Source organism: Salvelinus fontinalis, chromosome 5 (genome assembly GCF_029448725.1).
Source record: "Salvelinus fontinalis isolate EN_2023a chromosome 5, ASM2944872v1, whole genome shotgun sequence".
Lineage (NCBI taxonomy): Eukaryota > Metazoa > Chordata > Actinopteri > Salmoniformes > Salmonidae > Salvelinus > Salvelinus fontinalis.
This window is the reverse complement of record NC_074669.1, coordinates 65,519,512-65,545,455: the sequence shown is the minus strand read 5'-3', so window position 1 is coordinate 65,545,455 and position 25,944 is coordinate 65,519,512. Positions and strand designations below refer to the sequence as shown.

At 48.5% G+C, this 25,944-nt stretch overlaps 1 protein-coding gene and 1 long non-coding RNA gene across 2 annotated transcripts in view; both read right to left on the bottom strand.

Moving 5' to 3' along the window:
- LOC129856039 (ubiquitin carboxyl-terminal hydrolase isozyme L1-like) overlaps positions 1 to 22,609 on the bottom strand; it is a 55,260-nt gene extending 32,651 nt beyond the window's left edge. Inside the window, exons 1-5 of the mRNA XM_055924174.1 lie at positions 22,443 to 22,609; positions 22,284 to 22,295; positions 10,006 to 10,134; positions 8,584 to 8,725; positions 6,579 to 6,664 (exon numbers count right to left, since the gene is read on the bottom strand). Of these exons, the coding sequence (XP_055780149.1) occupies positions 6,579 to 6,664; positions 8,584 to 8,725; positions 10,006 to 10,134; positions 22,284 to 22,295; positions 22,443 to 22,475 (402 nt within the window). The 5' untranslated portion in view covers positions 22,476 to 22,609. The remainder of the gene's footprint in view (positions 1 to 6,578; positions 6,665 to 8,583; positions 8,726 to 10,005; positions 10,135 to 22,283; positions 22,296 to 22,442) is intronic.
- Positions 11,709 to 13,168, bottom strand: LOC129856041 (uncharacterized). Its single transcript, XR_008759604.1, has 4 exons — positions 12,903 to 13,168; positions 12,805 to 12,872; positions 12,412 to 12,479; positions 11,709 to 12,381 (listed from the first exon to the last, which is right to left on the bottom strand). It is a non-coding gene; the product is annotated as an uncharacterized LOC129856041 (long non-coding RNA).
- Positions 22,610 to 25,944: the final 3,335 nt, after the last annotated feature.

Here is a 25,944-nt window from a genome sequence, read left to right as displayed (position 1 = left end):
ACTGGTTGTTCTCCAGGTGTGTGTGTGTGTGTGTGTGTTAACTGGTTGTTCTCCAGGTGTGTGTGTGTGTGTGTGTGTGTGTTAACTGGTTGTTCTCCAGGTGTGTGTGTGTGTGTGTGTGTGTTAACTGGTTGTTCTCCAGGTGTGTGTGGTGTGTGTGTGTGTGTTAACTGGTTGTTCTCCAGGTGTGTGTGTGTGTGTGTGTGTGTTAACTGGTTGTTCTCCAGGTGTGTGTGTGTGTGTGTGTCGGTGTGTGTGTGTGTGTGTGTTAACTGGTTGTTCTCCAGGTGTGTGGTGTGTGTGTGTGTGTTAACTGGTTGTTCTCCAGGTGTGTGTGTGTGTGTGTGTGTTAACTGGTTGTTCTCCAGGTGTGTGTGTGTGTGTGTGTGTTAACTGGTTGTTCTCCAGGTGTGTGTGTGTGTGTGTGTGTTAACTGGTTGTTCTCCAGGTGTGTGTGTGTGTGTGTGTGTTAACTGGTTGTTCTCCAGGTGTGTGTGTGTGTGTGTGTGTTAACTGGTTGTTCTCCAGGTGTGTGTGTGTGTGTGTGTGTTAACTGGTTGTTCTCCAGGTGTGTGTGTGTGTGTGTGTGTTAACTGGTTGTTCTCCAGGTGTGTGTGTGTGTGTGTGTGTTAACTGGTTGTTCTCCAGGTGTGTGTGTGTGTGTGTGTTAACTGGTTGTTCTCCAGGTGTGTGTGTGTGTGTGTGTGTGTGTTAACTGGTTGTTCTCCAGGTGTGTGTGTGTGTGTGTGTGTGTTAACTGGTTGTTCTCCAGGTGTGTGTGTGTGTGTGTGTGTTAACTGGTTGTTCTCCAGGTGTGTGTGTGTGTGTGTGTGTTAACTGGTTGTTCTCCAGGTGTGTGTGTGTGTGTGTGTGTTAACTGGTTGTTCTCCAGGTGTGTGTGTGTGTGTGTGTGTGTTAACTGGTTGTTCTCCAGGTGTGTGTGTGTGTGTGTGTGTGTGTGTAACTGGTTGTTCTCCAGGTGTGTGTGTGTGTGTGTGTGTGTTAACTGGTTGTTCTCCAGGTGTGTGTGTGTGTGTGTGTGTTAACTGGTTGTTCTCCAGGTGTGTGTGTGTGTGTGTGTGTTAACTGGTTGTTCTCCAGGTGTGTGTGTGTGTGGTGTGTGTTAACTGGTTGTTCTCCAGGTGTGTGTGTGTGTGTGTGTGTTAACTGGTTGTTCTCCAGGTGTGTGTGTGTGTGTGTGTGTTAACTGGTTGTTCTCCAGGTGTGTGTGTGTGTGTGTGTGTTAACTGGTTGTTCTCCAGGTGTGTGTGTGTGTGTGTGTGTGTGTGTGTGTGTGTGTGTGTGTGTGTGTGTTAACTGGTTGTTCTCCAGGTGTGTGTGTGTGTAACTGGTTGTTCTCCAGGTGTGTGTGTGTGTGTGTGTGTTAACTGGTTGTTCTCCAGGTGTGTGTGTGTGTGTGTGTTAACTGGTTGTTCTCCAGGTGTGTGTGTGTGTGTGTGTTAACTGGTTGTTCTCCAGGTGTGTGTGTGTGTGTGTGTTAACTGGTTGTTCTCCAGGTGTGTGTGTGTGTGTGTGTTAACTGGTTGTTCTCCAGGTGTGTGTGTGTGTGTGTTAACTGGTTGTTCTCCAGGTGTGTGTGTGTGTGTGTTAACTGGTTGTTCTCCAGGTGTGTGTGTGTGTGTGTGTGTGTTAACTGGTTGTTCTCCAGGTGTGTGTGTGTGTGTGTGTGTGTGTTAACTGGTTGTTCTCCAGGTGTGTGTGTGTGTGTGTGTGTGTGTGTGTGTTAACTGGTTGTTCTCCAGGTGTGTGTGTGTGTGTGTGTGTGTTAACTGGTTGTTCTCCAGGTGTGTGTGTGTGTGTGTGTGTAACTGGTTGTTCTCCAGGTGTGTGTGTGTGTGTGTGTGTGTGTGTGTGTGTTAACTGGTTGTTCTCCAGGTGTGTGTGTGTGTGTTAACTGGTTGTTCTCCAGGTGTGTGTGTGTGTGTTAACTGGTTGTTCTCCAGGTGTGTGTGTGTGTGTTAACTGGTTGTTCTCCAGGTGTGTGTGTGTGTGTGTGTGTGTGTTAACTGGTTGTTCTCCAGGTGTGTGTGTGTGTGTGTGTGTGTGTGTGTGTGTGTGTGTGTGTGTGTGTGTGTGTTAACTGGTTGTTCTCCAGGTGTGTGTGTGTGTTAACTGGTTGTTCTCCAGGTGTGTGTGTGTGTGTGTGTGTTAACTGGTTGTTCTCCAGGTGTGTGTGTGTGTGTGTGTGTGTTAACTGGTTGTTCTCCAGGTGTGTGTGTGTGTGTGTGTGTGTGTAACTGGTTGTTCTCCAGGTGTGTGTGTGTGTGTGTGTGTGTAACTGGTTGTTCTCCAGGTGTGTGTGTGTGTGTGTGTGTGTTAACTGGTTGTTCTCCAGGTGTGTGTGTGTGTGTGTGTGTGTGTGTGTGTGTGTTAACTGGTTGTTCTCCAGGTGTGTGTGTGTGGGTGTGTGTTAACTGGTTGTTCTCCAGGTGTGTGTGTGTGTGTGTGTGTGTGTGTGTGTGTGTTAACTGGTTGTTCTCCAGGTGTGTGTGTGTGTGTGTGTGTGTGTGTGTGTGTGTGTGTGTGTGTTAACTGGTTGTTCTCCAGGTGTGTGTGTGTGTGTGTGTGTGTGTGTGTGTGTTAACTGGTTGTTCTCCAGGTGTGTGTGTGTGTGTGTGTGTTAACTGGTTGTTCTCCAGGTGTGTGTGTGTGTGTGTGTGTTAACTGGTTGTTCTCCAGGTGTGTGTGTGTGTGTGTGTGTTAACTGGTTGTTCTCCAGGTGTGTGTGTGTGTGTGTGTGTTAACTGGTTGTTCTCCAGGTGTGTGTGTGTGTGTGTGTTAACTGGTTGTTCTCCAGGTGTGTGTGTGTGTGTGTTAACTGGTTGTTCTCCAGGTGTGTGTGTGTGTGTGTTAACTGGTTGTTCTCCAGGTGTGTGTGTGTGTGTGTTAACTGGTTGTTCTCCAGGTGTGTGTGTGTGTGTGTGTTAACTGGTTGTTCTCCAGGTGTGTGTGTGTGTGTGTTAACTGGTTGTTCTCCAGGTGTGTGTGTGTGTGTGTTAACTGGTTGTTCTCCAGGTGTGTGTGTGTGTGTGTTAACTGGTTGTTCTCCAGGTGTGTGTGTGTGTGTTAACTGGTTGTTCTCCAGGTGTGTGTGTGTGTGTTAACTGGTTGTTCTCCAGGTGTGTGTGTGTGTGTTAACTGGTTGTTCTCCAGGTGTGTGTGTGTGTGTGTGTGTGTGTGTGTGTGTGTGTGTGTTAACTGGTTGTTCTCCAGGTGTGTGTGTGTGTGTGTGTGTGTGTGTGTGTGTGTGTGTGTGTGTTAACTGGTTGTTCTCCAGGTGTGTGTGTGTGTGTTAACTGGTTGTTCTCCAGGTGTGTGTGTGTGTGTGTGTGTGTTAACTGGTTGTTCTCCAGGTGTGTGTGTGTGTGTGTGTGTGTTAACTGGTTGTTCTCCAGGTGTGTGTGTGTGTGTGTGTTAACTGGTTGTTCTCCAGGTGTGTGTGTGTGTGTGTGTTAACTGGTTGTTCTCCAGGTGTGTGTGTGTGTGTTAACTGGTTGTTCTCCAGGTGTGTGTGTGTGTGTGTGTGTGTGTGTGTGTGTGTGTGTGTGTTAACTGGTTGTTCTCCAGGTGTGTGTGTGTGTGTTAACTGGTTGTTCTCCAGGTGTGTGTGTGTGTGTGTGTGTGTTAACTGGTTGTTCTCCAGGTGTGTGTGTGTGTGTGTGTGTTAACTGGTTGTTCTCCAGGTGTGTGTGTGTGTTAACTGGTTGTTCTCCAGGTGTGTGTGTGTGTGTGTGTTAACTGGTTGTTCTCCAGGTGTGTGTGTGTGTGTGTGTGTGTGTGTTAACTGGTTGTTCTCCAGGTGTGTGTGTGTGTGTGTGTGTGTGTTAACTGGTTGTTCTCCAGGTGTGTGTGTGTGTGTGTGTGTGTGTGTGTTAACTGGTTGTTCTCCAGGTGTGTGTGTGTGTGTGTGTGTGTGTTAACTGGTTGTTCTCCAGGTGTGTGTGTGTGTGTGTGTGTGTGTGTGTGTGTGTAACTGGTTGTTCTCCAGGTGTGTGTGTGTGTGTGTGTGTGTGTGTGTGTGTGTGTGTGTGTGTGTGTGTTAACTGGTTGTTCTCCAGGTGTGTGTGTGTGTGTGTGTTAACTGGTTGTTCTCCAGGTGTGTGTGTGTGTGTGTGTGTGTGTTAACTGGTTGTTCTCCAGGTGTGTGTGTGTGTGTGTGTGTGTTAACTGGTTGTTCTCCAGGTGTGTGTGTGTGGGTGTGTGTTAACTGGTTGTTCTCCAGGTGTGTGTGTGTGTGTGTTAACTGGTTGTTCTCCAGGTGTGTGTGTGTGTGTGTTAACTGGTTGTTCTCCAGGTGTGTGTGTGTGTGTGTGTGTGTGTTAACTGGTTGTTCTCCAGGTGTGTGTGTGCGTGTGTGTTACCTGGTTGTTCTCCAGGTGTGTGTGTGTTACCTGGTTGTTCTCCAGGTGTGTGTGTGTTACCTGGTTGTTCTCCAGGTGTGTGTGTGTGTGTGTGTGTGTGTGTGTGTGTGTGTGTGTGTGTGTGTGTGTGTGTGTGTGTGTTACCTGGTTGTTCTCCAGGTGTGTGTGTGTTAACTGGTTGTTCTCCAGGTGTGTGTGTGTGTGTTAACTGGTTGTTCTCCAGGTGTGTGTGTGTTAACTGGTTGTTCTCCAGGTGTGTGTGTGTGTGTGTGTGTGTGTGTGTTAACTGGTTGTTCTCCAGGTGTGTGTGTGTGTGTGTGTGTGTGTGTGTGTGTGTTACCTGGTTGTTCTCCAGGTGTGTGTGTGTTAACTGGTTGTTCTCCAGGTGTGTGTGTGTGTGTGTGTGTGTGTGTGTGTGTGTTAACTGGTTGTTCTCCAGGTGTGTGTGTGTGTGTGTGTTAACTGGTTGTTCTCCAGGTGTGTGTGTGTGTGTGTGTGTTACCTGGTTGTTCTCCAGGTGTGTGTGTGTTACCTGGTTGTTCTCCAGGTGTGTGTGTGTGTTACCTGGTTGTTCTCCAGGTGTGTGTGTGTGTTACCTGGTTGTTCTCCAGGTGTGTGTGTGTGTTACCTGGTTGTTCTCCAGGTGTGTGTGTGTGTTACCTGGTTGTTCTCCAGGTGTGTGTGTGTGTTACCTGGTTGTTCTCCAGGTGTGTGTGTGTGTTACCTGGTTGTTCTCCAGGTGTGTGTGTGTGTGTGTGTGTGTGTGTGTGTGTGTGTGTGTGTGTGTGTGTGTGTGTGTTACCTGGTTGTGCTCCAGGTGTGTGTGTGTTAACTGGTTGTTCTCCAGGTGTGTGTGTGTGTGTTAACTGGTTGTTCTCCAGGTGTGTGTGTGTGTGTTAACTGGTTGTTCTCCAGGTGTGTGTGTGTGTGTTAACTGGTTGTTCTCCAGGTGTGTGTGTGTGTGTGTGTGTGTGTGTTACCTGGTTGTTCTCCAGGTGTGTGTGTGTTAACTGGTTGTTCTCCAGGTGTGTGTGTGTGTGTTAACTGGTTGTTCTCCAGGTGTGTGTGTGTGTGTGTGTTAACTGGTTGTTCTCCAGGTGTGTGTGTGTGTGTTACCTGGTTGTTCTCCAGGTGTGTTTGTGTGTGTTACCTGGTTGTTCTCCAGGTGTGTGTGTGTTACCTGGTTGTTCTCCAGGTGTGTGTGTGTTACCTGGTTGTTCTCCAGGTGTGTGTGTGTTACCTGGTTGTTCTCCAGGTGTGTGTGTGTTACCTGGTTGTTCTCCAGGTGTGTGTGTGTTAACTGGTTGTTCTCCAGGTGTGTGTGTGTGTGTGTGTTAACTGGTTGTTCTCCAGGTGTGTGTGTGTGTGTGTTACCTGGTTGTTCTCCAGGTGTGTGTGTGTGTGTGTGTTACCTGGTTGTTCTCCAGGTGTGTGTGTGTGTGTGTGTTACCTGGTTGTTCTCCAGGTGTGTGTGTGTGTGTGTGTTACCTGGTTGTTCTCCAGGTGTGTGTGTGTGTGTGTGTTACCTGGTTGTTCTCCAGGTGTGTGTGTGTGTGTGTGTTACCTGGTTGTTCTCCAGGTGTGTGTGTGTGTGTGTGTTACCTGGTTGTTCTCCAGGTGTGTGTGTGTGTGTGTGTTACCTGGTTGTTCTCCAGGTGTGTGTGTGTGTGTGTTACCTGGTTGTTCTCCAGGTGTGTGTGTGTGTGTGTGTTACCTGGTTGTTGTCCAGGTGTGTGTGTGTGTTACCTGGTTGTTGTCCAGGTGTGTGTGTGTGTGTGTGTTACCTGGTTGTTGTCCAGGTGTGTGTGTGTGTGTGTGTGTGTGTGTGTGTGTGTGTGTTAACTGGTTGTTGTCCAGGTGTGTGTGTGTTAACTGGTTGTTCTCCAGGTGTGTGTGTGTTACCTGGTTGTTCTCCAGGTGTGTGTGTGTGTGTGTGTGTGTGTTACCTGGTTGTTCTCCAGGTGTGTGTGTGTGTGTGTTACCTGGTTGTTCTCCAGGTGTGTGTGTGTGTGTTACCTGGTTGTTCTCCAGGTGTGTGTGTGTGTGTTACCTGGTTGTTCTCCAGGTGTGTGTGTGTGTGTTACCTGGTTGTTCTCCAGGTGTGTGTGTGTGTGTGTGTGTGTTACCTGGTTGTTCTCCAGGTGTGTGTGTGTGTGTGTTACCTGGTTGTTCTCCAGGTGTGTGTGTGTGTGCTACCTGGTTGTTCTCCAGGTGTGTGGCTCGCTGGGCGGGGGTCATGTTAGCCGTCTCATCTAGAAACTTCTTCAGAGCAGAGTCACCATCTGGCACAGAGACAGAGCTGTTACACACTGGTCTGGATCCGGCTTCCCTGCTACTAACTAAAACTACACACTGGTCTGGATCTGGCTTCCCTGCTACTAACTAAAACTACACACTGGTCTGGATCCGGCTTCCCTGCTACTAACTAAAACTACACACTGGTCTGGATCCGGCTTCCCTGCTACTAACTAAAACTACACACTGGTCTGGATCCGGCTTCCCTGCTACTAACTAAAACTACACACTGGTCTGGATCTGGCTTCCCTGCTACTAACTAAAACTACACACTGGTCTGGATCTGGCTTCCCTGCTACTAACTAAAACTACACACTGGTCTGGATCTGGCTTCCCTGCTACTAACTAAAACTACACACTGGTCTGGATCTGGCTTCCCTGCTACTAACTAAAACTACACACTGGTCTGGATCTGGCTTCCCTGCTACTAACTAAAACTACACACTGGTCTGGATCTGGCTTCCCTGCTACTAACTAAAACTACACACTGGTCTGGATCTGGCTTCCCTGCTACTAACTAAAACTACACACTGGTCTGGATCTGGCTTCCCTGCTACTAACTAAAACTACACACTGGTCTGGATCTGGCTTCCCTGCTACTAACTAAAACTACACACTGGTCTGGATCTGGCTTCCCTGCTACTAACTAAAACTACACACTGGTCTGGATCTGGCTTCCCTGCTACTAACTAAAACTACACACTGGTCTGGATCTGGCTTCCCTGCTACTAACTAAAACTACACACTGGTCTGGATCTGGCTTCCCTGCTACTAACTAAAACTACACACTGGTCTGGATCTGGCTTCCCTGCTACTAACTAAAACTACACACTGGTCTGGATCTGGCTTCCCTGCTACTAACTAAAACTACACACTGGTCTGGATCTGGCTTCCCTGCTACTAACTAAAACTACACACTGGTCTGGATCTGGCTTCCCTGCTACTAACTAAAACTACACACTGGTCTGGATCTGGCTTCCCTGCTACTAACTAAAACTACACACTGGTCTGGATCTGGCTTCCCTGCTACTAACTAAAACTACACACTGGTCTGGATCTGGCTTCCCTGCTACTAACTAAAACTACACACTGGTCTGGATCTGGCTTCCCTGCTACTAACTAAAACTACACACTGGTCTGGATCTGGCTTCCCTGCTACTAACTAAAACTACACACTGGTCTGGATCTGGCTTCCCTGCTACTAACTAAAACTACACACTGGTCTGGATCTGGCTTCCCTGCTACTAACTAAAACTACACACTGGTCTGGATCTGGCTTCCCTGCTACTAACTAAAACTACACACTGGTCTGGATCTGGCTTCCCTGCTACTAACTAAAACTACACACTGGTCTGAATCTGGCTTCCCTGCTACTAACTAAAACGACACACTGGTCTGAATCTGGCTTCCCTGCTACTAACTAAAACGACACACTGGTCTGAATCTGGCTTCCCTGCTACTAACTAAAACTACACACTGGTCTGAATCTGGCTTCCCTGCTACTAACTAAAACTACACACTGGTCTGGATCTGGCTTCCCTGCTACTAACTAAAACTACACACTGGTCTGGATCTGGCTTTGGCTTCCCTGCTACTAACTAAAACTACACACTGGTCTGGATCTGGCTTTGGCTTCCCTGCTACTAACTAAAACTACACACTGGTCTGGATCTGGCTTTGGCTTCCCTGCTACTAACTAAAACTACACACTGGTCTGGATCTGGCTTTGGCTTCCCTGCTACTAACTAAAACTACACACTGGTCTGGATCTGGCTTTGGCTTCCCTGCTACTAACTAAAACTACACACTGGCCATGTCTGAATCAGCCCACTATTCTGAACGCAAGTATGGGTATTCGACATCCCCCCCTCCATCTTGGCTCCATGCAGGGCCAGTTTCTACTCACCATACTCTATGTGGGTGGGGTTGTTGGCGACTGCGTGCAGCAGAGCCACGGTGCCACAGGAGTTGACCACCGTCTGTTTCAGGAAGTAGAGGTCAGTTTCCCCAGACACCTTCCCAGCCTGCTGCTGCCGGAACGACTCGTGCTGAAACACACGCCTTTATCATCAACATCATGCTACATCAGAGTCTCTCAAACTCGGTCCTGGGACCCCAAGGGTGAGGTTTAGCGTCCCGGGATCCCAAGGGTGAGATTTAGCGTCCCGGGACACCATGGGTGAGGTTTAGCGTCCCGGGACCCCATGGGTGAGGCTTAGCGTCCCGGGACCCCATGGGTGAGGCTTAGCGTCCCGGGACCCCATGGGTGAGGCTTAGCGTCCCGGGACCCCAAGGGTGAGGCTTAGCGTCCCGGGACCCCAAGGGTGAGGCTTAGCGTCCCGGGACCCCAAGGGTGAGGCTTAGCGTCCCGGGACCCCAAGGGTGAGGCTTAGCGTCCCGGGACCCCAAGGGTGAGGCTTAGCGTCCCGGGACCCCAAGGGTGAGGCTTAGCGTCCCGGGACCCCAAGGGTGAGGCTTAGCGTCCCGGGACCCCAAGGGTGAGGCTTAGCGTCCCGGGACCCCAAGGGTGAGGTTTAGCGTCCCGGGACCCCAAGGGTGAGGTTTAGCGTCCCGGGACGCCAAGGGTGAGGTTTAGCGTCCCGGGACGCCAAGGGTGAGGTTTAGCGTCCCGGGACGCCAAGGGTGAGGTTTAGCGTCCCGGGACGCCAAGGGTGAGGTTTAGCGTCCCGGGACGCCAAGGGTGAGGTTTAGCGTCCCGGGACGCCAAGGGTGAGGTTTAGCGTCCCGGGACGCCAAGGGTGAGGTTTAGCGTCCCGGGACGCCAAGGGTGAGGTTTAGCGTCCCGGGACGCCAAGGGTGAGGTTTAGCGTCCCGGGACGCCAAGGGTGAGGTTTAGCGTCCCGGGACGCCAAGGGTGAGGTTTAGCGTCCCGGGACGCCAAGGGTGAGGTTTAGCGTCCCGGGACGCCAAGGGTGAGGTTTAGCGTCCCGGGACGCCAAGGGTGAGGTTTAGCGTCCCGGGACGCCAAGGGTGAGGTTTAGCGTCCCGGGACGCCAAGGGTGAGGTTTAGCGTCCCGGGACCCCAAGGGTGAGGTTTAGCGTCCCGGGACCCCAAGGGTGAGGTTTAGCGTCCCGGGACCCCAAGGGTGAGGTTTAGTGTCCTGGGACCCCAAGGGCTGCACATTTTGGGTTTTGCCCCTAGTACCCCACAGAGAATTCAAATAATCAACTCAAACTACCAGAGAAACAAAACTCAAATGTGCATCACCTTGGAGACCCCAGAACAGAGTTTGGGAAATGCTGCTCCACATCACTGCACAACAAAACTCCAACGCATCAATGAAGATATCGCTAGAGCAACGGTTACCTGTTGAGTCAGGGGGAAGAGCAGCATGAGGGCGCAGCTGGGAGAAGGTACTGAAGACACTCCCTCATCCTCCAGCCCCAGCACATCCACGAAGCGCCAGCTACCACACACCCCCAGCCCACTGAGCACCTGCAACACACAGCGCAGTCAATCAGCACATTAACAGGAAGGTTTCCTATCAGTCTCTACAGACCAACCAGAACAGAGCTCAACATGCCAGATTAGACCAACCAGAACAGAGCTCAACATGCCAGATTAGACCAACCAGAACAGAGCTCAACATGCCAGATTAGACCACCTAGACCAGAGCTCAACATGCCAGATTAGACCAACCAGAACAGAGCTCAACATGCCAGATTAGACCAACCAGAACAGAGCTCAACATGCCAGATTAGACCACCTAGACCAGAGCTCAACATGCCAGATTAGACCAACCAGAACAGAGCTCAACATGCCAGATTAGACCAACCAGAACAGAGCTCAACATGCCAGATTAGACCAACCAGAACAAAGCTCAACATGCCAGATTAGACCAACCAGAACAGAGCTCAACATGCCAGATTAGACCAACCAGACTAGAGCTCAACATGCCAGATTAGACCAACCAACCAGAGCTCAACACGCCAGATTAGACCAACCAGAACAGAGCTCAACATGCCAGATTAGACCAACCAGAACAGAGCTCAACATGCCAGATTAGACCAACCAGAACAGAGCTCAACATGCCAGATTAGACCAACCAGAACAGAGCTCAACATGCCAGATTAGACCAACCAGAACAGAGCTCAACATGCCAGATTAGACCAACCAGAACAGAGCTCAACATGCCAGATTAGACCAACCAGAACAGAGCTCAACATGCCAGATTAGACCAACCAGAACAGAGCTCAACATGCCAGATTAGACCAACCAGAGCTCAACATGCCAGATTAGACCAACCAGAGCTCAACATGCCAGATTAGACCACCTAGAACAGAGCTCAACATGCCAGATTAGACCAACCAGAGCTCAACATGCCAGATTAGACCAACCAGACCAGAGCTCAACATGCCAGATTAGACCACCTAGACCAGAGCTCAACATGCCAGATTAGACCACCTAGACCAGAGCTCAACATGCCAGATTAGACCAACCAGAACAGAGCTCAACATGCCAGATTAGACCAACCAGAACAGAGCTCAACATGCCAGATTAGACCAACCAGAACAGAGCTCAACATGCCAGATTAGACCAACCAGAACAGAGCTCAACATGCCAGATTAGACCAACCAGACCAGAGCTCAACATGCCAGATTAGACCAACCAGAACAGAGCTCAACATGCCAGATTAGACCAACCAGACCAGAGCTCAACATGCCAGATTAGACCAACCAGACCAGAGCTCAACATGCCAGATTAGACCAACCAGACCAGAGCTCAACATGCCAGATTAGACCAACCAGAACAGAGCTCAACATACCAGATTAGACCAACCAGAACAGAGCTCAACATGCCAGATTAGACCAACCAGAACAGAGCTCAACATGCCAGATTAGACCAACCAGAACAGAGCTCAACACGCCAGATTAGACCAACCAGAACAGAACTCAACACGCCAGATTAGACCAACCAGAACAGAGCTCAACATGCCAGATTAGACCAACCAACCAGAGCTCAACATGCCAGATTAGACCAACCAACCAGAGCTCAACATGCTAGATTAGACCAACAAGAACAGAGCTCAACATGCCAGATTAGACCAACCAGACCAGAGCTCCACATGCCAGATTAGACCAACCAACCAGAGCTCAACATGCCAGATTAGACCAGCCAGAACAGAGCTCAACATGCTAGATTAGACCAACCAGAACAGAGCTCAACATGCCAGATTAGACCAACCAGACCAGAGCTCAACATTCCAGATTAGACCAGCCAGAACAGACCTCAACACACCAGATTAGACCAACCAGACCAGAGCTCAACATGCCAGATTAGACCAACCAACCAGAGCTCAACATGCCAGATTAGACCAACCAGACCAGAGCTCAACATGCCAGATTAGACCAACCAGAGCTCAACATGCCAGACTAGACCAACCAGAACAGAGCTCAACATGCCAGATTAAACCAACCAGACCAGAGCTCAACATGCCAGATTAGACCAACCAGACCAGAGCTCAACATGCCAGATTAGACCAACCAACCAGAGCTCAACATGCCAGATTAGACCAACCAGAACAGAGCTCAACACGCCAGATTAGACCAACCAGAACAGAGCTCAACATGCCAGATTAGACCAACCAGAGCTCAACACTCCAGATTAGACCAACCAGAGCTCAACATGCCAGATTAGACCAACCAGACCAGAGCTCAACATGCCAGATTAGACCAACCAGAGCTCAACATGCCAGATTAGACCAACCTAGACCAGAGCTCAACATGCCAGATTAGACCAACCAGACCAGAGCTCAACATGCCAGATTAGACCAACCAGAGCTCAACATGCCAGATTAGACCAACTAGACCAGAGCTCAACATGCCAGATTAGACCAACCAGAACAGAGCTCAACAGGCCAGATTAGACCAGCCAGAACAGAGCTCAACATGCCAGATTAGACCAATCAGAACAGAGCTCAACATGCCAGATTAGACCAACCAGACCAGATCTCAACATGCCAGATTAGACCAACCAGAACAGAGCTCAACATACCAGATTAGACCAATCAGAACAGAGCTCAACACGCCAGATTAGACCAACCAGAACAGAGCTCAACATGCCAGATTAGACCAACCAGAGCTCAACACTCCAGATTAGACCAACCAGAGCTCAACATGCCAGATTAGACCAACCAGACCAGAGCTCAACATGCCAGATTAGACCAACCAGAGCTCAACATGCCAGATTAGACCAACCTAGACCAGAGCTCAACATGCCAGATTAGACCAACCAGACCAGAGCTCAACATGCCAGATTAGACCAACCAGACCAGATCTCAACATGCCAGATTAGACCAACCAGAACAGAGCTCAACACGCCAGATTAGACCAACCAGAGCTCAACATGCCAGATTAGACCAACCAGTACAGAGCTCAACATGCCAGATTAGACCAACCAGACCAGAGCTCAACATGCCAGATTAGACCAACCAGAACAGAACTCAACATGCCAGATTAGACCAACCAGAGCTCAACACGAAAGATTAGACCAGAACAGAGCTCAACATGCCAGATTAGACCAACCAGAACAGAGCTCAACACGGTAGATTAGACCAGCCAGAACAGAGCTCAACACGCCAGATTAGACCAACAAGAACAGACCTCAACACGCCAGATTAGACCAACAAGAACAGACCTCAACACGCCAGATTAGACCAACCAGAACAGACCTCAACACGCCAGATTAGACCAACCAGAACAGAGCTCAACACGCCAGATTAGACCAACCAACCAGAGCTCAACACGCCAGTTTAGACCAACCAGAACAGAGCTCAACACGCCAGATTAAACCAACCAGAACAGAGCTCAACACGGCAGATTAGACCAACCAGAACAGAGCTCAACACGTCAGATTAGACCAACCAGAACAGAGCTCAACACGCCAGATTAGACCAACCAGAACAGAGCTCAACACGCCAGATTAGACCAACCAGAACAGAGCTCAACACGCCAGATTAGACCAACCAGAACAGAGCTCAACACGCCAGATTAGACCAACCAGAACAGAGCTCAACACGCCAGATTAGACCAACCAGAACAGAGCTCAACACGCCAGATTAGACCAACCAGAACAGAGCTCAACACGCCAGATTAGACCAACCAGAACAGAGCTCAACACGCCAGATTAGACCAACCAGAACAGAGCTCAACACGCCAGATTAGACCAACCAGAACAGAGCTCAACACGCCAGATTAGACCAACCAGAACAGAGCTCAACACGCCAGATTAGACCAACCAGAACAGAGCTCAACACGCCAGATTAGACCAACCAGAACAGAGCTCAACACGCCAGATTAGACCAACCAGAACAGAGCTCAACACGCCAGATTAGACCAACCAGAACAGAGCTCAACACGCCAGATTAGACCAACCAGAACAGAGCTCAACACGCCAGATTAGACCAACCAGAACAGAGCTCAACACGCCAGATTAGACCAACCAGAACAGAGCTCAACACGCCAGATTAGACCAACCAGAACAGAGCTCAACACGCCAGATTAGACCAACCAGAACAGAGCTCAACACGCCAGATTAGACCAACCAGAACAGAGCTCAACACGCCAGATTAGACCAACCAGAACAGAGCTCAACACGCCAGATTAGACCAACCAGAACAGAGCTCAACACGCCAGATTAGACCAACCAGAACAGAGCTCAACACGCCAGATTAGACCAACCAGAACAGAGCTCAACACGCCAGATTAGACCAACCAGAACAGAGCTCAACACGCCAGATTAGACCAACCAGAACAGAGCTCAACACGCCAGATTAGACCAACCAGAACAGAGCTCAACACGCCAGATTAGACCAACCAGAACAGAGCTCAACACGCCAGATTAGACCAACCAGAACAGAGCTCAACACGCCAGATTAGACCAACCAGAACAGAGCTCAACACGCCAGATTAGACCAACCAGAACAGAGCTCAACACGCCAGATTAGACCAACCAGAACAGAGCTCAACACGCCAGATTAGACCAACCAGAACAGAGCTCAACACGCCAGATTAGACCAACCAGAACAGAGCTCAACATGCTAGACCAACCAGAACAGAGCTCAACATGCTAGACCAACCAGAACAGAGCTCAACATGCTAGATTAGATCAACCAGAACAGAGCTCAACATGCTAGATTAGATCAACCAGAACAGAGCTCAACATGCTAGATTAGACCAACCAGAACAGAGCTCAACATGCTAGATTAGACCAACCAGAACAGAGCTCAACATGCTAGATTAGACCAACCAGAACAGAGCTCAACATGCTAGATTAGACCAACCAGAACAGAGCTCAACATGCTAGATTAGACCAACCAGAACAGAGCTCAACATGCTAGATTAGACCAACCAGAACAGAGCTCAACACGCCAGTTTAGACCAACCAGAACAGAGCTCAACATGCTAGACCAACCAGAACAGAGCTCAACATGCTAGACCAACCAGAACAGAGCTCAACATGCTAGATTAGATCAACCAGAACAGAGCTCAACATGCCAGATTAGACCAACCAGAACAGAGCTCAACACGCTAGATTAGACCAACCAGAACAGAGCTCAACACGCTAGACCAACCAGAACAGAGCTCAACATGGTAGATTAGACCAACCAGAACAGAGCTCAACACGCTAGATTAGACCAACCAGAGCTCAACATGGTAGATTAGACCAACCAGAACAGAGCTCAACACGCTAGATTAGACCAACCAGAACAGAGCTCAACATGCTAGACCAACCAGAACAGAGCTCAACATGCTAGACCAACCAGAACAGAGCTCAACATGGTAGATTAGACCAACCAGAACAGAGCTCAACATGCCAGATTAGACCAACCAGAACAGAGCTCAACATGCCAGATTAGACCAACCAGAACAGAGCTCAACATGCCAGATTAGACCAACCAGAACAGAGCTCAACATGCCAGATTAGACCAACCAGAACAGAGCTCAACATGGTAGATTAGACCAACCAGAACAGAGCTCAACATGCCAGATTAGACCAACCAGAACAGAGCTCAACATGCCAGATTAGACCAACCAGAACAGAGCTCAACATGCCAGATTAGACCAACCAGAACAGAGCTCAACATGCCAGATTAGACCAACCAGAACAGAGCTCAACATGCCAGATTAGACCAACCAGAACAGAGCTCAACACGCCAGATTAGACCAACCAGAACAGAGCTCAACATGCTAGACCAACCAGAACAGAGCTCAACATGCTAGATTAGACCAACCAGAGCTCAACATGCTAGACCAACCAGAACAGAGCTCAACATGCCAGATTAGACCAACCAGAACAGAGCTCAACATGCTAGACCAACCAGAACAGAGCTCAACATGGTAGATTAGACCAACCAGAACAGAGCTCAACATGCCAGATTAGACCAACCAGAACAGAGCTCAACATGCTAGATTAGACCAACCAGAACAGAGCTCAACATGCTAGATTAGACCAACCAGAACAGAGCTCAACATGCCAGATTAAACCAGACCAGAGCTCAACATGCCAGATTAGACCAACCAGAGCTCAACATGCCAGATTAGACCAACCAGAACAGAGCTCAACATGCTAGATTAGACCAACCAGAACAGAGCTCAACATGCTAGATTAGACCAACCAGAACAGAGCTCAACATGCCAGATTAAACCAGACCAGAACAGAGCTCAACATGCCAGATTAAACCAGACCAGAGCTCAACATGCCAGATTAGACCAACCAGAGCTCAACATGCCAGATTAGACCAACCAGAACAGAGCTCAACACGCCAGATTAGACCAACCAGAACAGAGCTCAACACGCCAGATTAGACCAACCAGAACAGAGCTCAACATGCCAGATTAGACCAACCAGAACAGAGCTCAACATGCCAGATTAGACCAACCAGAACAGAGCTCAACATGCCAGATTAGACCAACCAGAACAGAGCTCAACACGCCAGATTAGACCAACCAGAACAGAGCTCAACACGTCAGATTAGACCAACCAGAACAGAGCTCAACACGCCAGATTAGACCAACCAGAACAGAGCTCAACACGCCAGATTAGACCAACCAGAACAGAGCTCAACACGCCAGATTAGACCAACCAGAACAGAGCTCAACACGCCAGATTAGACCAACCAGAACAGAGCTCAACACGCCAGATTAGACCAACCAGAACAGAGCTCAACACGCCAGATTAGACCAACCAGAACAGAGCTCAACACGCCAGATTAGACCAACCAGAACAGAGCTCAACACGCCAGATTAGACCAACCAGAACAGAGCTCAACACGCCAGATTAGACCAACCAGAACAGAGCTCAACACGCCAGATTAGACCAACCAGAACAGAGCTCAACACGCCAGATTAGACCAACCAGAACAGAGCTCAACACGCCAGATTAGACCAACCAGAACAGAGCTCAACACGCCAGATTAGACCAACCAGAACAGAGCTCAACACGCCAGATTAGACCAACCAGAACAGAGCTCAACACGCCAGATTAGACCAACCAGAACAGAGCTCAACACGCCAGATTAGACCAACCAGAACAGAGCTCAACACGCCAGATTAGACCAACCAGAACAGAGCTCAACACGCCAGATTAGACCAACCAGAACAGAGCTCAACACGCCAGATTAGACCAACCAGAACAGAGCTCAACACGCCAGATTAGACCAACCAGAACAGAGCTCAACACGCCAGATTAGACCAACCAGAACAGAGCTCAACACGCCAGATTAGACCAACCAGAACAGAGCTCAACACGCCAGATTAGACCAACCAGAACAGAGCTCAACACGCCAGATTAGACCAACCAGAACAGAGCTCAACACGCCAGATTAGACCAACCAGAACAGAGCTCAACACGCCAGATTAGACCAACCAGAACAGAGCTCAACACGCCAGATTAGACCAACCAGAACAGAGCTCAACACGCCAGATTAGACCAACCAGAACAGAGCTCAACACGCCAGATTAGACCAACCAGAACAGAGCTCAACACGCCAGATTAGACCAACCAGAACAGAGCTCAACACGCCAGATTAGACCAACCAGAACAGAGCTCAACATGCTAGACCAACCAGAACAGAGCTCAACATGCTAGACCAACCAGAACAGAGCTCAACATGCTAGACTAGATCAACCAGAACAGAGCTCAACATGCTAGACTAGATCAACCAGAACAGAGCTCAACATGCTAGATTAGATCAACCAGAACAGAGCTCAACATGCTAGATTAGACCAACCAGAACAGAGCTCAACATGCTAGATTAGACCAACCAGAACAGAGCTCAACATGCTAGATTAGACCAACCAGAACAGAGCTCAACATGCTAGATTAGACCAACCAGAACAGAGCTCAACATGCTAGATTAGACCAACCAGAACAGAGCTCAACATGCTAGATTAGACCAACCAGAACAGAGCTCAACACGCCAGATTAGACCAACCAGAACAGAGCTCAACACGCCAGTTTAGACCAACCAGAACAGAGCTCAACATGCTAGACCAACCAGAACAGAGCTCAACATGCTAGACCAACCAGAACAGAGCTCAACATGCTAGATTAGATCAACCAGAACAGAGCTCAACATGCCAGATTAGACCAACCAGAACAGAGCTCAACACGCTAGATTAGACCAACCAGAACAGAGCTCAACACGCTAGACCAACCAGAACAGAGCTCAACATGGTAGATTAGACCAACCAGAACAGAGCTCAACACGCTAGATTAGACCAACCAGAGCTCAACATGGTAGATTAGACCAACCAGAACAGAGCTCAACACGCTAGATTAGACCAACCAGAACAGAGCTCAACATGCTAGACCAACCAGAACAGAGCTCAACATGCTAGACCAACCAGAACAGAGCTCAACATGGTAGATTAGACCAACCAGAACAGAGCTCAACATGCCAGATTAGACCAACCAGAACAGAGCTCAACATGCCAGATTAGACCAACCAGAACAGAGCTCAACATGCCAGATTAGACCAACCAGAACAGAGCTCAACATGCCAGATTAGACCAACCAGAACAGAGCTCAACATGGTAGATTAGACCAACCAGAACAGAGCTCAACATGCCAGATTAGACCAACCAGAACAGAGCTCAACATGCCAGATTAGACCAACCAGAACAGAGCTCAACATGCCAGATTAGACCAACCAGAACAGAGCTCAACATGCCAGATTAGACCAACCAGAACAGAGCTCAACATGCCAGATTAGACCAACCAGAACAGAGCTCAACACGCCAGATTAGACCAACCAGAACAGAGCTCAACATGCTAGACCAACCAGAACAGAGCTCAACATGCTAGATTAGACCAACCAGAGCTCAACATGCTAGACCAACCAGAACAGAGCTCAACATGCCAGATTAGACCAACCAGAACAGAGCTCAACATGCTAGACCAACCAGAACAGAGCTCAACATGGTAGATTAGACCAACCAGAACAGAGCTCAACATGCCAGATTAGACCAACCAGAACAGAGCTCAACATGCTAGATTAGACCAACCAGAACAGAGCTCAACATGCTAGATTAGACCAACCAGAACAGAGCTCAACATGCCAGATTAAACCAGACCAGAGCTCAACATGCCAGATTAGACCAACCAGAGCTCAACATGCCAGATTAGACCAACCAGAACAGAGCTCAACATGCTAGATTAGACCAACCAGAACAGAGCGCAACATGCTAGATTAGACCAACCAGAACAGAGCTCAACATGCCAGATTAAACCAGACCAGAACAGAGCTCAACATGCCAGATTAAACCAGACCAGAGCTCAACATGCCAGATTAGACCAACCAGAGCTCAACATGCCAGATTAGACCAACCAGAACAGAGCTCAACACGCCAGATTAGACCAACCAGAACAGAGCTCAACACGCCAGATTAGACCAACCAGAACAGAGCTCAACATGCCAGATTAGACCAACCAGAACAGAGCTCAACATGCCAGATTAGACCAACCAGAACAGAGCTCAACATGCCAGATTAGACCAACCAGAACAGAGCTCAACACGCCAGATTAGACCAACCAGAACAGAGCTCAACATGCTAGACCAACCAGAACAGAGCTCAACATGCTAGATTAGACCAACCAGAGCTCAACATGCTAGACCAACCAGAACAGAGCTCAACATGCCAGATTAAACCAGACCAGAGCTCAACATGCCAGATTAGACCAACCAGAGCTCAACATGCCAGATTAGACCAACCAGAACAGAGCTCAACATACTAGATTAGACCAACCAGAACAGAGCTCAACATGCTAGATTAGACCAACCAGAACAGAGCTCAACATGCCAGATTAAACCAGACCAGAGCTCAACATGCCAGATTAGACCAACCAGAGCTCAACACGCCAGATTAGACCAACCAGAACAGAGCTCAACACGCCAGATTAGACCAACCAGAACAGAGCTCAACACGCCAGATTAGACCAACCAGAACAGAGCTCAACACGCCAGAATAGACCAACCAGAACAGAGCTCAACATGCCAGATTAGACCAACCAGAACAGAGCTCAACATGCCAGATTAGACCAACCAGAACAGAGCTCAACATGCCAGATTAGACCAACCAGAACAGAGCTCAACACGCCAGATTAGACCAACCAGAACAGAGCTCAACACGCCAGATTAGACCAACCAGAACAGAGCTCAACACGCCAGATTAGACCAACCAGAACAGAGCTCAACACGCCAGATTAGACCAACCAGAACAGAGCTCAACACGCCAGATTAGACCAACCAGAACAGAGCTCAACACGCCAGATTAGACCAACCAGAACAGAGCTCAACACGCCAGATTAGACCAACCAGAACAGAGCTCAACATGCCAGATTAGACCAACCAGAAGTCAACATGCCAGATTAGACCAACCAGAACAGAGCTCAACATGCCAGATTAGACCAACCAGAAGTCAACATGCTAGATTAGACCAACCAGAAGTCAACATGCCAGATTAGACCAACCAGAAGTCAACATGCCAGATTAGACCAACAGAACATCTAGAACATTGTGTCTGGAACCAGTCAATGACAACACTATACTCTGTCTATATACAGTAGAACGTAGGCCTAAAACTTCAAGTTCCTCGGCGAACACATTACTGACAATCTGAAATGGTTCACCCTCACAGACAGTGTGGTGAAGAAGGCGCAACAGAGCCTCTTCAAGTTCAGGAGGCTGAAGAAATTTGGCTTGGCCCCTAAAACCCTAAAACTTTTACAGATGCACAATTGAGAGCATCCTGTCGGGCTGTATCACCACCTGGTACGGCAACTGCAGGGCTCTCCAGAGGGTGGTGAGGTCTGCCCAACGCATCACCGGGGGCAAACTACCTGCCCTCCAGGACACCTACACCACCCGATGTCACAGGAAGGCCATAAAGATCATCAAGGACAACAACCACCCGAGCCATTGCCTGTTCACCCCGCTATCATCCAGAAGGAGAGGTCAGTACAGGTGCATCAAAGCAGGGACCGAGAGACTGAAAAACAGCTTCTATCTCAAGGCCATCAGACTGTTAAATAGCCATCACTAGCCAGCTACTACCCGGTTACTCAACCCTGCACCTTAGAGGCTGCTGCACTATATACATAGACATGGAATCACTGGCCACTATAATAATGTTTACATACTGTTTTACTCATCTCATCTGTATATACTGTATTCTATTCTACTGTATTTTAGTCAATGCCACTCCGACATTGCTCATCCTAATATTTATATATTTCTTAATTTCATTTTACTTTTAGATGGGTGAATTGTTAGATACTACTGCACTGTTGGAGTTAGGAACACAAGCATTTCACTACACCGGCAATAACACCTGCTAAAATGTGACCAATAACATCTGCTAAAATGTGACCAATAACACCTGCTAAAATGTGACCAATAACATCTGCTAAAATGTGACCAATAACATCTGCTAAAATGTGACCAATAACATCTGCTAAATATGTGTATGTGACCAAAAAAATGTGATTTACAGAGCAGTTAAATGACCTCAGAAGAGAGAGTAGAAAACTCGGAGATGGTTTGTTGAGGCCGACTTGTCAACTCCATGGTAATGGAGATTAAATGTCCATGATGACTCGGCAGAACAGGCCTCGTACATCAATAATATTATAATCACTACGCAAATATTCGCTGTTCTAACGTCTTTATCAGAACATTAATACCGCACGGCTGCCTGTCCCAAATGAATAGCGATTAACTTCAAAATCAGACCCAGAGACAAGTTGATCTTTAGTCTCCCTCTCCATCCTTCCATCAGACCACACCCTGTATCCTAGACACCGGGTGGGGCACCAGGCGCAGCGTGGCAGAGATGCTACCGGGGAGACGCACGGTAGTCTACTAGGGCTAGGCTATGTTCTAACGGCAGTTTCATCTCGTGTACCTCTGTCGGCGCTGCCGTTCAGTTGATAATCTGATCATAACGTCTATCTCTTTAACTCCAGACCGAGCCAGGTCCATAACAACCCACCTGTTGGTTACAACGTCCTGCTGTCTGGTTGTAACGTCACACACACACACCGGTCATCATATCGGTTATGACTCAGCGATATTAAATACACACCTTGTTCAGCATCTGAAACACAGACACAAAGAGAAAGGGAGGAGACATCATTTAGACAGACAATGAGAGAACGTTAGAATCGAGCAGGTGCGTTATTTTAAGTCTCAGTCTTTTTGACAGACGTATTAAAACAACATATTCATGATGATGATTCTCTACCTCCGGGTTGATCTCCATCGGTTGCCACTCCATCCTGTTCGGTAAGGTTCGGTCCCGTATGTCGGTCTGTTGTCAAATCTGCTCTGCTGCAACCAGCTGCTGAGTTTGGGCGATATGATCACACCGCGACGGTTCACCCGCTTCATATGCTGCCAGTCATATTCCATTGTGCCGTTCGGCGGGGGGGTGGACGAGAACCGGAGAAAAAGCCAATAGATCCTCCCGTAGCCTCGCGTCGTTTGTAAACAAGACAATAGATATTACAGTGAAGTATTGGAGGTTGGGTGAGAGAGAGAGAGGTGTGTGTGTGAGGTGTTCTGTGTAGTTAGTATTAACGAACAGTCTAGAAGGTGGACTGGTCCAAGCCCGACACAACAGTGGACGCTTCAGTAGCGCAGCGGAGAGTCTGGTGGGTAATGGGCGCGTTCGAGCAGATCACTTTTGTCAGATGGTCAAGTCTTTGGTATGTTGCGTTAAGGGGGATAGAAATGGACCCGATTTGTGCCTACATGATGGCCGTGTTCGAGAGGATCAACACGACTGCCGACTCAATGATCTACAAATCACCTTACATCATAAATGATGACTCATTATTTGTAGATCAGTCAGTCACAAACTACCCATGATACATTGCGTTTTTTGATCCTCTCGAACACAGCCGTTCGCTGCACGAACTTTATACAAATCATGTGATCGAAAGTCATGATGTTTTTGACTGCAGACAACTGATTCTGTAGTTGCTCTTTACCATAGAGCATGAAACAGGTTGTATTAGCTTGGGCAGCCCCATTGAGGGCTTCCACCGTTTAAATGTAGCCAACAGAGGAGGCTGGTGGGAGGAGCTATAGGAGGACGGGATCATTGTAATGGCTGGAATGGAATTAATGAAACAGAATCAAACAAATTATATGAGTCACATGGGCCGAATACAATAGGTGTAGACCTTAATTACACGCCCCTAACCAACAATGCAGTTTAAAAAATACAAATAAGAAATAAAAATAACTAGTAATTAAAGAGCAGCAGTAAAATAACAATAATGAGGCTATATACAGGGGGTACCGGTACAGAGTCAATGTGGAGGCTATATACAGGGGGTACCGGTACAGAGTCAATGTGGAGACTATATACAGGGGGTACCGGTACAGAGTCAATGTGGAGGCTATATACAGGGTGTTACGGTACAGAGTCAATGTGGAGGCTATATACAGGGGGTACCGGTACAGAGTCAATGTGGAGGCTATATACAGGGGGTACCTGTACAGAGTCAATGTGGAGGCTATATACAGGGGGTACCGGTACAGAGTCAATGTGGAGGCTATATACAGGGTGTTACGGTACAGAGTCAATGTGGAGACTATATATAGGGTGTTACGGTACAGAGTCAGTGTGGAGGCTATATACAGGGTGTACCGGTACAGAGTCAATGTGGAGGCTATATACAGGGGGTACCGGTACAGAGTCAATGTGGAGGCTATATACAGGGGGTACCGGTACAGAGTCAATGTGGAGGCTATATACAGGGTGTTACGGTACAGAGTCAATGTGGAGGCTATATACAGGGTGTTACGGTACAGAGTCAATGTGGAGGCTATATACAGGGTGTTACGGTACAGAGTTAATGTGGAGGCTATATACAGGGGGTACCGGTACAGAGTCAATGTGGAGGCTATATACAGGGGGTACCGGTACAGAGTCAATGTGGAGGCTATATACAGGGTGTTATGGTACAGAGTCAATGTGGAGGCTATATACAGGGTGTTATGGTACAGAGTCAATGTGGAGGCTATATACAGGGTATTACGGTACAGAGTCAATGTGGAGACTATATACAGGGGGTACCGGTACAGAGTCAATGTGGAGGCTATATACAGGGTGTTACGGTACAGAGTCAATGTGGAGGTTATATACAGGGTGTTATGGTACAGAGTCAATGTGGAGGCTATATACAGGGTGTTACGGTACAGAGTCAATGTGGAGGCTATATACAGGGGGTACTGGTACAGAGTCAATGTGGAGGCTATATACAGGGGGTACCGGTACAGAGTCAATGTGGAGGCTATATACAGGGGGTACCTGTACAGAGTCAATGTGGAGGCTATATACAGGGGGTACCGGTACAGAGTCAATGTGGAGGCTATATACAGGGTGTTACGGTACAGAGTCAATGTGGAGACTATATATAGGGTGTTACGGTACAGAGTCAGTGTGGAGGCTATATACAGGGTGTACCGGTACAGAGTCAATGTGGAGGATATATACAGGGGGTACCGGTACAGAGTCAATGTGGAGGCTATATACAGGGGGTACCGGTACAGAGTCAGTGTGGAGGCTATATACAGGGGGTACCGGTACAGAGTCAATGTGGAGGCTATATACAGGGTGTACCGGTACAGAGTCAATGTGGAGGCTATATACAGGGGGTACCGGTACAGAGTCAATGTGGAGGCTAAATACAGGGGGTACCGGTACAGAGTCAATGTGGAGGCTATATACAGGGTGTTACGGTACAGAGTCAGTGTGGAGGCTATATACAGGGTGTTACGGTACAGAGTCAATGTGGAGGCTATATACAGGGGGTACCGGTACAGAGTCAATGTGGAGACTATATACAGGGGGTACCGGTACAGAGTCAATGTGGAGGCTATATACAGGGTGTTACGGTACAGAGTCAATGTGGAGGCTATATACAGGGGGTACCGGTACAGAGTCAATGTGGAGGCTATATACAGGGGGTACCGGTACAGAGTCAATGTGGAGGCTATATACAGGGTGTTACGGTACAGAGTCAGTGTGGAGGCTATATACAGGGGGTACCGGTACAGAGTCAATGTGGAGACTATATACAGGGTGTTACGGTACAGAGTCAGTGTGGAGGCTATATACAGGGGGTACCGGTACAGAGTCAATGTGGAGACTATATACAGGGTGTTACGGTCAGAGTCAATGTGGAGGCTATATACAGGGGGTACCGGTACAGAGTCAATGTGGAGGCTATATACAGGGGGTACCGGTACAGAGTCAATGTGGAGGCTATATACAGGGGGTACCGGTACAGAGTCAATGTGGAGGCTATATACAGGGGGTACCGGTACAGAGTCAATGTGGAGGCTATATACAGGGTGTTACGGTACAGAGTCAGTGTGGAGGCTATATACAGGGTGTTACGGTACAGAGTCAGTGTGGAGGCTATATACAGGGTGTTACGGTACAGAGTCAATGTGGAGACTATATACAGGGGGTACCGGTACAGAGTCAATGTGGAGGCTATATACAGGGTGTACCGGTACAGAGTCAATGTGGAGGCTATATACAGGGGGTACCGGTACAGAGTCAATGTGGAGACTATATACAGGGGGTACCGGTACAGAGTCAATGTGGAGGCTATATACAGGGGGTACCGGTACAGAGTCAATGTGGAGGCTATATACAGGGGGTACCGGTACAGAGTCAATGTGGAGGCTATATACAGGGGGTACCGGTACAGAGTCAATGTGGAGGC